This window comes from Sarcophilus harrisii, chromosome 6 (assembly GCF_902635505.1).
Source record: "Sarcophilus harrisii chromosome 6, mSarHar1.11, whole genome shotgun sequence".
Classification (NCBI taxonomy): Eukaryota; Metazoa; Chordata; class Mammalia; order Dasyuromorphia; family Dasyuridae; genus Sarcophilus; species Sarcophilus harrisii.
Window position 1 is genome coordinate 20,579,842 of NC_045431.1, and position 11,632 is coordinate 20,591,473.

Below are 11,632 nucleotides of genomic sequence, written 5' to 3' on the forward strand. Positions count from 1 at the left end.
TCCCTAGCACAAGATATGGACCTAATGAATGACTCTTGCCTAATGACCAACTAAGTTTGAAAAGATTCATTATCAGGTTAACTTTGTAATATTGATTTTTACCATCATAGAGACACTCATAAAACCATCTTCATCATAAAAGACTTGTTCTCTGTGTTAGTTGTGAAACCATAGATAATACACAACAAGAACATTAATGAGCCAATTTCAAATGCTTTTTTTTTAATTTCCAAAATTCATTGTAACCAATTCGAATGGACCAACGGTCACTCAATTTTAGAATATGCCTAGGACGTTTTAGTAAAGAATACTTACCTAGTCTGAATGGACCAATGGTCACATTATCTCAACTGTAGAAGACACCTAGGACATGTTAGTTAAGGAAATCTGTAGTAAAAAGAAAAGTATATGTCCTAAGTGTAACTAACCGTGTTCAAAGCATATGGCAAGACATTTAGAGACCCTCCCTTTCTAACCATCTCACTTTGAAGTTGAAGTAATTGAGTCCTAAACACATGCTACTTACCCAAACTTTATCCTTCATTTTCTTACTACTTCAGAAGGTCTTAGAGTAAAGAGCAAGTGAAACTCCAGGCTAGACCTTAAAACATATCTTGAGTCAATCTTGATATTGCTGCTATTCCTGGGTAGGACTATGAAACCCGGAGATGTGTTCCATTAGTAATAACATGCATAGGTCAATGATTTAACTACTGCAATCAAATTCCAGATTTTGTAATTCTTTCAAAATAATAGTTAAGAAATCTGTCATATCCCCTTTTTCATCAAACCTTCCTCCTCTCCAATGTCCTGCATCCTTTCATGGACCATTCCAGGTACTTCATCTACCTTTCAGGAGGGAGCAGGAAAGGGAGACAAGAAGAGGAAGTCATCTAAGTAATATTTATAAAACCCTTCTCCTTCTGAAGCAGTTCATATATATTTTTGTACTCTCATGCAGTTTTCATGTGCCAAACAGTAGATTTATGTTTGACTTTATTCAGCAAGACTGCTTGAGACATGGCAAGCCCTGTCTCTACAGTATATGATAATGCCACATTCGGAATGACAATGGTTCCAGCCTCAGGGCAGTAAATGCTTCATGAGATACATTCAATTGCTGTTGAACTGTGTTTTGCCTAAGGTGCAAAGAAAGAAGTTGCTGATGCTTTCAAACATGTTTAAGCATTTTAATAGGGCCCTAGCATGTCAGGCTGAACTCAAGCACTGTATGGTGTAACTTGGGGAAATGTTGCAAAGACAGGATGGAAATTTCCAAAGTGTTTATATGGTAGCCATCTGCTTGAATTTCCTTAAAGTCCCTTTATGAAGCTTGCCTACATCTCAGAAGTTTATTTTTGAAAGTGTTTTTGTTTTGTTTTGTTTTTTTGGCTATTGGATCGATTATGATAATTCAGTTTTTAAATCTTTCTTTAAAAGTTAATGTTTTCATTACCTTTATTATTTAATGATTACTATTTTTTTTTTAAAAAAGTCTTTATTCTGCTTGTTGATAATGTTAGCTTTGATATCCATGTTCTGATGAAGAAACAAGTGTCAGAATGATGAAAAGATGAATATAAAGTATTTGATACCCAGGCTAGGAGAGTTACGTACAGCATTCAATATTCAATTTCTTTAAAAATGTTAAGCATTGAGAATATAGAAAACTTTTTTAGATGCTAGGAATAAAAAGAAAGGAAAGGAAATGGAAAGAAAAGAAAAATCATACCCTCCGTCCACCAGATGCTACAGTGTAGGTTTTCCATGTACACAAATGGAAATGACATAAAATATAATATAATAAGGGTATGCCCTTATTATAGGGCATAGGAAAGGTCAAGACCATATGAGCGAAGAAAAACTTGAGCAGGGAGAGCTTTGTGGAGAAGGGAATAGCTGCATTCCTGTCTTAAGTCTTGAAGAGCCTTGAAGAAAGAAAAGGATTTTCTCCAAGGAGAAATTAAGAAAGAGTGAATTTCACATTTAGAAGCTGGCCTGCACTAATGCACAGGGATAGAAGAGTGGAGGATGAGATCACAGAACTGCGAAAAGTCAGATGTGAGTGTATGAAATAATGATGGCACAAATGATGATCCAAGTGAAATAGGCCAGGGAAAGTAATTTGGAGATCTTATAGAAATCTGTAAATGACAGATTGAGCAACACGTATATTGTTCTAGAAAAAATAAGGGCCATGAACAAAAAGACCTACCAGAGAGAATCAGCCTTTTTTTTATGATAAAATACTGGCAAGCTGGTGAAATACCACCAAAGCAGCAATGCTTAGGAAAGACAAAGTCAGATCTGTGCCTTAGAAAGGCTATTTGGGAAGCTGTCTGAAGGATAAATTTGAGAAGGGTCTGACTCAAACAGAAAAAAGCTATTAAGGAGACAAGGGTAATAGGCCATGTGGTAGGTGAAAAATACCTAAATAATAATGATCACTATACATTGAGAAAAAAGATCAGAGCAAGAAGCATTGTAGTGCTGTCACTAATCGGATTTGACAACTGGTTGGATAAGGATGAAGGAAAACTTTATGATCACAATGGTGAGGATGCTCAAGACCATTCCATCTAAAAATTAGTTGACAGAATTGAGATATATATATTTTTGGTGTACCAGAACATGAAAATTGTCTTTAAATATTTTAAGAGCTTTGCTGTGTAAAAATCATTACACATATCCTTTTTGACCTAGAGCTCAGATCTAGAAATCTTGTAAACAAGTAGCATCAAAGTTACAGGCAGAGAAATAAAAAAAGAACTTCCTAAGTATTAGAATTGTCTCAAGTAATTAAGGTGATCTTGGATCATAGTATTTCCCTCTCATTAGAGTTCTTTAAGCAAAGGTTAGAAACCATTTACCAGAGAGATTGTAGATAAATCCCCATATAGTCAAATTGGACTAGATCAAATGAAGTCTAAATTTCCTTACAACTCTAATCCTGGAATCTGATGACTTTAAAATATTTATATATAGATTATATGTATTATTTTTATTGGCAACGTCTTCCTTTGTATTTTAAGAAGATGAAACTTCTGAAAATCATTTGTATCCTGCTGATTTCTTTCAGGCTATAGTAAATAAGCTCTAGAAGTTCCTATTATGACTGAAAGATTTCAAGTACAGACTTTGTGAAAGACAGAATTACTATCAGCATAGCTAAATTGGGAGAAAGTCATTATCAGGGACACTAAGTCATTAATATTTTTAGCCATAGTAAAAGACAACCTAGTTAGCTATAGAAGGGAGCACCTATACTGATGAAGTCATAGCTTCTTGATATATTCAGATACATGTAAGAAATATCACAAGGTATTAAGATGTGCTGTTTCCCTCAGCTATTATTCTTGGAGTGATTTTTAGTAATTGAAGGAGTTTATCATAGCAGAGAGATATCTTGGCTTCAAAGTTAGGAAGGCTTGGGTATCTTTCTCATCTGTGACACATATTAGCTTTGTGGCCCCATTATGTGAACATAATGCTTCAACTCTCAGTACCTCTAGGCAACTCTTGAAGACTAATAAGTGACAGGTAAAGTGCTTATATGCATTAAGAGAGGAAATGAGTAAACAGTAGCTCTTTAAACCAATGAAATCAAAGGCCAGTTTAAAAAGAAGAGTAAATGACAATTTAATCATGTTTAAAAAGAAAATGTTCTCTGTTATGTTACCAGTGCATTCCAGAAAAAGCCAAGAGACTGTGGGGTATGAAGTTTTTGAATTAGCAACACAAAAAAATGGTTCAAATTCCATCAGGGAGTCATACAACTCACTCATTTGCTCTCTGAATACTCACCCAAGTCTTTAAGAGGTCATAGAACTGAAGATTTTCATTATTCATTGCCCCTCTCCCTTATAGCGATCTTAAGGGTAAGTTGCTAAAATGTTAATGTCCTTGGCAACTCAATAATGGTTAAGCTGTAAATGTGACCAAAATATTAACTCATATCATATGTCTTTAGTCTTAAGAAAACAGAATGCTCTAACTAAATACTTTGTAGGTCCTATATAAAGTCTTCATCGAAAAGTTGATTGAGAAAGAAAACCACCATGTTTTTCTTATGAAATACTTTTGTTTTTTGTAATCGCTAGTTACTTTGGGAAGAAGTGATTAGTTGTTTTAATAGGGATTAAAAGTAGGTGATATCTGTAAATGTAACACAAAGGATTTAAGTTGAATATCAGAACACGTTTCTCCAAAATGAAAAATATTAAATTTAGGCAGGAATTTTGGAAAGGTTTGCCACCCTGTTGACTGCCCTTTGATAATTTCTCTGAACAATCATCCAAGTCTGGAAGAGGTAAAGTGCATGATAAATCTTTTGCAAACTTTCTTGATTATTTGCTGAATTTGATGACCAAAAAGTACAATATATCTTAGATAATTAGGCCTGTCAGCTTCTAGGTTATTCTCCTACTCAAGGATCTGCTTCTGGAAATGACAGGTGTTCTTTATTAAAAATCATGCCTCTTGGATAGAGATGTGGTACACTGTAGGTGACAGCTCTGAGGAAAAGTCCCTTTTAGTTAAATGTGCAAAGTAGAAATCAATCTCAACTGGAAGCTAGCCAGGTTGTGTTATGAAAAGACCAAGAGAAAGAAGGTCAGTGCATCTCAGTAGTGTTTCAAATTGGAACTTGAATCAATGAAAATAGATTTAATTACTTGTGAGCAGTAAGTAGTTGAGGTGCATAAGTTAAACAAAATGTAAGATGAGTTTTCAGTGTATTAATATGACTCTACTAACCAGCCTAATTGCACAGCATAACAAAGGAAAACAATAGTGTAATGCATTCCAAACTGAAAATACAAATTAATCCCTGAAAACTAGCCTCCTGTGTAGCTAATGGGATCTTTGATAAGCTGAGTTTAACACTAAATGCATGAGTTTTAAATAAACTTAAGGGGATGACTGTATAATAGTTATAGTTCACTTGAGCAAGGTATTATAACAGAGAATTTGACAGAAAGAATCAATCTGAAAATGCAAGATCATAGAGTTTCCAGAACATTAGTACACTGTGATAGAAAAAAAAAGTTTCCAGTTATTAATGCAATGAAGTAAAAGCAAAATTAGAGAGGAGAAAAATTTTCTGAATGTAAAATTTGTATTTAAAGAGACTTTTTAAAAGAATTTCAATATTCTTAGATATATTTGAAAACAATATAGTTTATACTTGTATCTTATATCATGTTTTGTGTTTGTTAGATTAATTAGTGAGCCTGATTAAGATTATTTAGTAAGCTAGAAATCTTGTGATATTAAAAACATACAAATATGGAATTAAATGAATCAAATAATTTAATTTTTTAAACTAGGAAGAGGGAAATTATTTGTCTTTTTTGGAGCAAAATGAAGAGTATTTATGTACTCAAATATCAAATAATAGCTTGTATGACAGTATTACATTACTGTCTTTCCATTTTACCTTTGAGAAGTGAGAGAAAAAAATCATTACTGTGTTTCCTGTGATGAACAAGGGAACATCTTCAGTGGCTTCTCCACATTGCCAGGCCACTGTTCAGGAATTGATGGGCCAACAAATATCAATGTTTCTGTTTTCCATAACTGAAAAAGAAAAAAAAAAATGATAGTTATAATTGTGACTAAATTTAGGAAATTTCAGTGGCTAAAACATAATAAATGTAATGTAAATAAAAAGAAAAGGGATCATTTAATGATGCATTATAGATAAAAAAAAAAAAACAGCAAAGAATATCATCTAGATTTGTCATGAAGAGTTTACAAAGAGCCCAAGGCTGCCCAAGGTTGTGTATATGTAAACATTATTGATTTCAACCCTTGTGAATATATTCTTTGGAGCAAAATTTGGCTGCAAGAATAGATTATGTAATCCCCAAGCCATATAATAAAATGATACAGTATGATATAAAATGGAGCTCAGTCGTATTATGTTCTTTTGTTTGGCTATAAACTAAACTATAAAAGTTATTAAATGCTATACAGAGGTGTCTCCCCTTTTTTGCAGCATAGAAAGCTCATAAAAAAAGCAGCAGCACAAAACAGATTTAAATATTAACACTGAGAAACTTGAAGTCATTTTTCTCAACAAAAACATAGGGTATTATTTAAATAACATACATCTGTCTTTGAAAATAGGAAAGATCATGTCGGCATCAAGTGCTAATCAGAAAGGATTTAACTACATACAATGAATACTCATTCCATCTTGGTGCAAATCACAAACTTATTCAATTAATTACACATGCATGTTATATAACACCAAAAAGGTCCCAGAAATGAGTGCATTTGTACAACACGCCACACTCATATGAGTTTTCCATTCAGCAAACACTTTGGCAACCATTTTTTGAGGGAGTTTTTCCTACATCACATACATAATAGATCATCTGAAAATATGGGGGAAAAGTTGTTTTTGTGCTCTTACCCATTCTTCGTTTGTACTTTTCATTTACAATTCTGGTTACGTGAAGTGGTATCCATTTAAAATTGAAGTGTTTAAATATAAGGTTTTGCATTTTCACAAATTCCCTCTATGAGACATTATGGACTAAGAGACTAGATTTGCAAATCTTCTTTTCCTCCCTCTGGGATAAATCACACAAATTTTAATATCTTTCTCTATTCTGTTTAGGTTTATTTTCTGTTCAAAAAAGAAAGCAGAAATATATTGGAATGCTGTCATTATTTAGTATGTGACTATGTCATCCATTCTGCTCTAATTATTACCTGTTTCCATATAATTTTGAAGTGAAGCCTTTGCTCAGTGATTACTTAGGAAAACACACAATGTTAATGCAAAACCTATATTTGTATATTACATATTTATGTGTGTGTATTTGTATGTATGTATGTATGTATGTTTATTTTCAGCTGAGGATTCTATATGTTGCTGTAGTGAAATAGTAGAATCCCCAGTCACACACACACACACAATTGTTGGTTTAAGGGTGGTGGGATGAAAATGGTTCACTTGGAGGGAATTTGTGGCCATTTCTTTATTTTGAAACAATAGAAGAGGGGATGAAAGGTGACTTATTCTTAAGGCTCTTTCTGCTCTTATTTCAGACTCAAGGCCTCTGCCAGATGTAGCCCTGACAGGGAAGTGCACCCGAGAGTGTGATGAATATGGTCACTCAGACTCCTGCTGGATGCCAGTCCGTACTTCACCTGAAAGGAAGCAGAAAAGCCAGCCAAAACTCTCCACATTCATGCCCGTCGATGAACGGGGCAGCCAGGAAAAGCTGGCCAACGGAGAAGCCTCTCTCATGGGTGACCGCAACAGAAACCTCCTTAACAAAAAGTTGACCTCATCCTATGAGACCTTCAGTGCAGCTAATTTCAGCAAAAATGAGGAAGCCAACCCAGAGGATATTCCCCTGACGAAGACGGGGGAATACAAGCCATCTCCTGTCAACACTCTCACTAGAAGAGAAGTTTACCTGTAGGCTTTCAGAAGCAACAATAAGGTTCTTTCATATAAGAGAAAGAAAAAGGGGCAAACCTTAAAAAAAATCAAAACAATTTAACTCAAAAAATTAAAAAAGGGGGGCTACCAAAGAGACAAAGCTGGCCTGCCACTTCTGCCTCCACATCAGGCACTTAATTATACCGTTTGCCTGATGATGATGTACAATGTAGAAACCATTGTTGTTACTTGCATGTCTAATCCCCTCACCGATTCCTCCTTCCCCCCCAAAAAAAATTGATGGTTGCAAGTTTCGTTCATGGTAATAAGCCTGATTAGCAGAACACAGCACACTGTCTTTATCCCAAATGCTGAAGCATGACTTTAATCATTTTGATTAGTTTGATTGTCATCTGACTGATTGAGAATAACAGGTCAGAAGAAAAAAAAAAAAAGTATCCTCCAAACGACACCATCAGAACATGGTCGATCCCCGTTAGAACAATTTGCCTCAAACCTTCCAAATTCTAGGTCCAGTTACTAAAAAGGTCTAACCGTTACTAAGCACTTTCTGAAGACCACAGCTTTAATATTCTCACCCGAGGCTGGCAACCGAAAAATCACTTGCAGCCGGAGACTGCAGTCTAAAACATGGTATATTCCCTATCAAATAATTAACTCTGAGGTCAATTCCATTCATAGACAGGATGTTCTCTCTATATGCATAATTAATTACAGTTTGCAGAAACAGATTAGCATCCCATGCATCACACTAAAGATCACCTGTTGAACTTACATTTTCTTTGGACAAGACCAACATTAGCACCTATCTGGGACAATTTCAGTCATTTAAAGGCCAAAGATCATACAGTGGATCAGGGGAATTACAAACAAAATGTTTTTGGTCTTGACTTAGAACTCCATCACACCCACAAAAAGTTATATGCATACATAACAGATAGATTTCATTTTGCATAGCAGCCGAGTCACTTAGTCCAGAAAAGAATTTTTTAAGCGAATTTTAGTTGAAATCCTCAAAAGGAGCTTGTCAGCATAATTGCTGACGCCATAAGAGGCAATGCAGGTCCTGTGCTAGTTCTGGGTAATATTATCAGGGAAGATAACATTTTTCAAAGTCATAGAAATTATGGGTAATGGGTTGGGGGAGGAGGGAGGTGTACAGAAAGATGATTTATTGGCATAAGCATCTTGCGAATTAAGTCCAATATCATCTTCCCCATCCCCTCCCACCATCACCTCCAGAATCCAGGGTAGGCTTACTGGACTTTACATCCACCTTACAGATTATCCGTTGCTTTGGTCAATGGTCCAATGCCAATATTCTTCAAACAAAAGTGCATTAAACCTGAGTCCTGTGTAATATGGAATGTCAAGACTCATAGCTTTTGAGGAAGGTGACAAAGTCTGATTGACTTTAGCACCCATCCGATACTTACACAGCCACTCAAGACAAATTACAAAGCATTCCAAACTAAACACGAAAGAAAGGAGTTCTGGGCTGTGACATTTCTCACAGGACGCACATCTTAAAGAAAGACGGAACAGATACAGGTTTTGTGTGCAATAAAAAGTAACAGAGTGCAGAACTTGAGCCATCTGCTCTGTAGATGAAGATTTAGGACAGTTTAAAATGGAGCTGGGACATTCACATGAAATCGACAATCAGCAAAACGGGGAATAACACGGGAAGAGAACAAACATTCAAATCTCTGAATAGCTATAGCCCGGTGTAAAGGGATGGCTAGGCTATATGGCTTTCTAGCAAATTGTAGTCCCAATGTAGTTCTGCCTAGTTTCTTGCTTCGTGAAACTACTCAGACTATAAAGTTAAGCAGCCTGGAATAGCAACAGTTCAGTACAAGTCATCGAAATGTTTATCTCTGAAAACTACTTCTCCTCTTTTGGGTCGTGGGGAAGGGGAGGGAATAGGGAGGGAGGGGACTTAGGGCCATTCCATTTTGCTCTTTCCAGCGTTAAGGTTTTTGTTTCGGTGTTAGTTTGTGTACAGTAGTTAGGATGAATGGGGACATGGACTTGAGGGACAAATAAGACTAAAATATTAATAATTGAACATTTTTATGTTTGATTATTATTTACATTATGGAAAGATGAAGTTCTAGTACTTTGATAGGAAACTGCATTAAAGCAGTACTGCCTTGTATAATCTGTAAGTACCTATTAAGAAAAATGCTTCTAAAGATACTTATGTAATAATGTATACATATTTTTCTTGCACGTTTCAACAGAATACTCAATTGCATAACACAGATGTTCAAAAATATTTTTTTTGCTTCAATAGGATTTTTCTTTCTTGGAAGAGACACTTGAAAACCTCTAGGTAGCTTGTTTCAATATGTCTTTAAACCCTTTTGTCTACAAAGCTAATATGGGTCACACTGGACCTTCAGATTAATTGGATCAGCAGTCACTCACCGATGTTTGCACCGTATCAAAATTGGTCATGTCATTAAGTCATCTAACTTGTGAGAATCTCCTTAGAACTAAAATGGGTGTGAAAGAATACAATTAAGTGTACTGTAAGTATTCACAGCAGTTCCAGTAGAACTAGCAATCATAACATGTTTATTACTATTATGAGCCGGCATGACACAGAAATATATTTTGTGTTTGTATTTTTTTTAATTTTGAATAGGCTAAATCTGGTGCCACTCCACATATAGAGTGCTTTTTAAAAAAACAAAAACAAACAAAAAAATAAATTCAAAGAGTGAATGCAAAATATGCAATTGTGCCTTTTCTACCTGTCGTTACGGTTAACGTGGTGGTTGGGTTTGGACACTGAGGGGTAATGGGCTATTCCCAACTTTTTTGAACCTGTATATTTATCCATGTTTATTTTCTGAGAAATGATAAATAATATATTAAAAAGAATTTGCCTTCTGCCAAACTCAGATAATGGCCCAGTCTTAAGTATCTTTCATTCTTAAAACAAGCTTGAATGGGCTGCCCACGAGATATCAGAAGGGAACTATAGCATATATTGCGGTAGCAACCCAGGCTGGCTTCTGCCACACGTGTTCAGTCCATTCTACAAAAAGAAACGATTTCAGATTTTGTTGTTGTTGTTTTTAGCTACCATTCCATTTTGGTTGTACAGTATATAATAAATTGATTATTTTCTGTACGCAGGAAACCCAAATGAACTTTGCATGCATTTTACATTAGGACACGTTTATAGATTGATGCATAATTATATAACTTTATATATGTATTAACGTCTGTAACTTCGATCAGAAATCTGATGTTCATTCTGGATCTCAAGTGACGATATATTTATTCGATATAGTTTCTGACTGGCCTGCTGCCTGAGTTTCAAAAAACAGGGGAGGCATTATTTTTATGTGGGAAGGAATTAAAATGGAGCTAAAGATGTCTGGCTGAAAGATTACCCTAGGAAGATGTTCTGTAGGAAAACATGCACACACGCATATGCACAGACACCCCAAGAAGCTGCCGTAAAATGGGCAGCTATCTTAAAACTATCATGGGAAATTGGAACAAAATTGTTCTACTTAATGTAGAATCGGTGATAAATATACAGTGTGTCCCTAAGAAAAGGAGAAGAGAAAATGGACTTGAAAGTAGCAAAGCATTTCAGTTGTGTCCCTGGCAAAGGTATCAAACATCTGGAAGAAGGCATCATTTCCCACCTACCTGGGGTACACTTTCAGACAACTTTTCCTAAATTTTAAAGCACTTGCATTCAGTGTGGTACGCTCTGTTTGTAATATTAATCATTGACTATTGTTCTGCAACTTGGATGTTGATAGTGAAGCAGAGAACAATTTATCATCGTTTATTATGAGTCACTATGCACGCAACTATGCTAAACATGCAAAATGTATTAAACGCTAGTCCAACTCTATTTATGAAATATTTTACATAATTTAATTTGCTTTTGTACAGTTTTATGTAAATAAATTGCTTGTCATTTTTGTCTCTGCAAATTAAAATATAACATGTTCAAATGGTTTCCCCATTGTAAGTCTACTCTCTGTTTGACAGATAATTCCGTTTTCATTGGAAAAGAAGTGAGTGAATCGATATGCCAGTTTGATGCAGAATGCTTTGATTTGGACTTAATTCAAATATGGTGGAACAAAAAAGAAAGAGATGCTGCCCCAGTAATTGTTTGGTTCAGCAGCTCTATGGATGACCATTGTTTTATTAGGGAATGAATCTTGTATTATT

General features: G+C 35.2%; 1 protein-coding gene across 3 annotated transcripts in view; it reads left to right on the top strand.

The window, feature by feature from the left end:
• The window catches only part of PCDH7 (protocadherin 7), a 466,821-nt gene extending 455,408 nt beyond the window's left edge, over positions 1-11,413 (top strand). For 2 of the 3 annotated variants that reach the window (XM_031943109.1, XM_031943110.1), the window contains exon 3: positions 7,060-11,413. In XM_031943109.1, the coding sequence (XP_031798969.1) occupies positions 7,060-7,439 (380 nt within the window). In that variant the 3' untranslated portion in view covers positions 7,440-11,413. The remainder of the gene's footprint in view (positions 1-7,059) is intronic. The other variant, XM_031943111.1, reaches the window with a different exon arrangement.
• Positions 11,414-11,632: the final 219 nt, after the last annotated feature.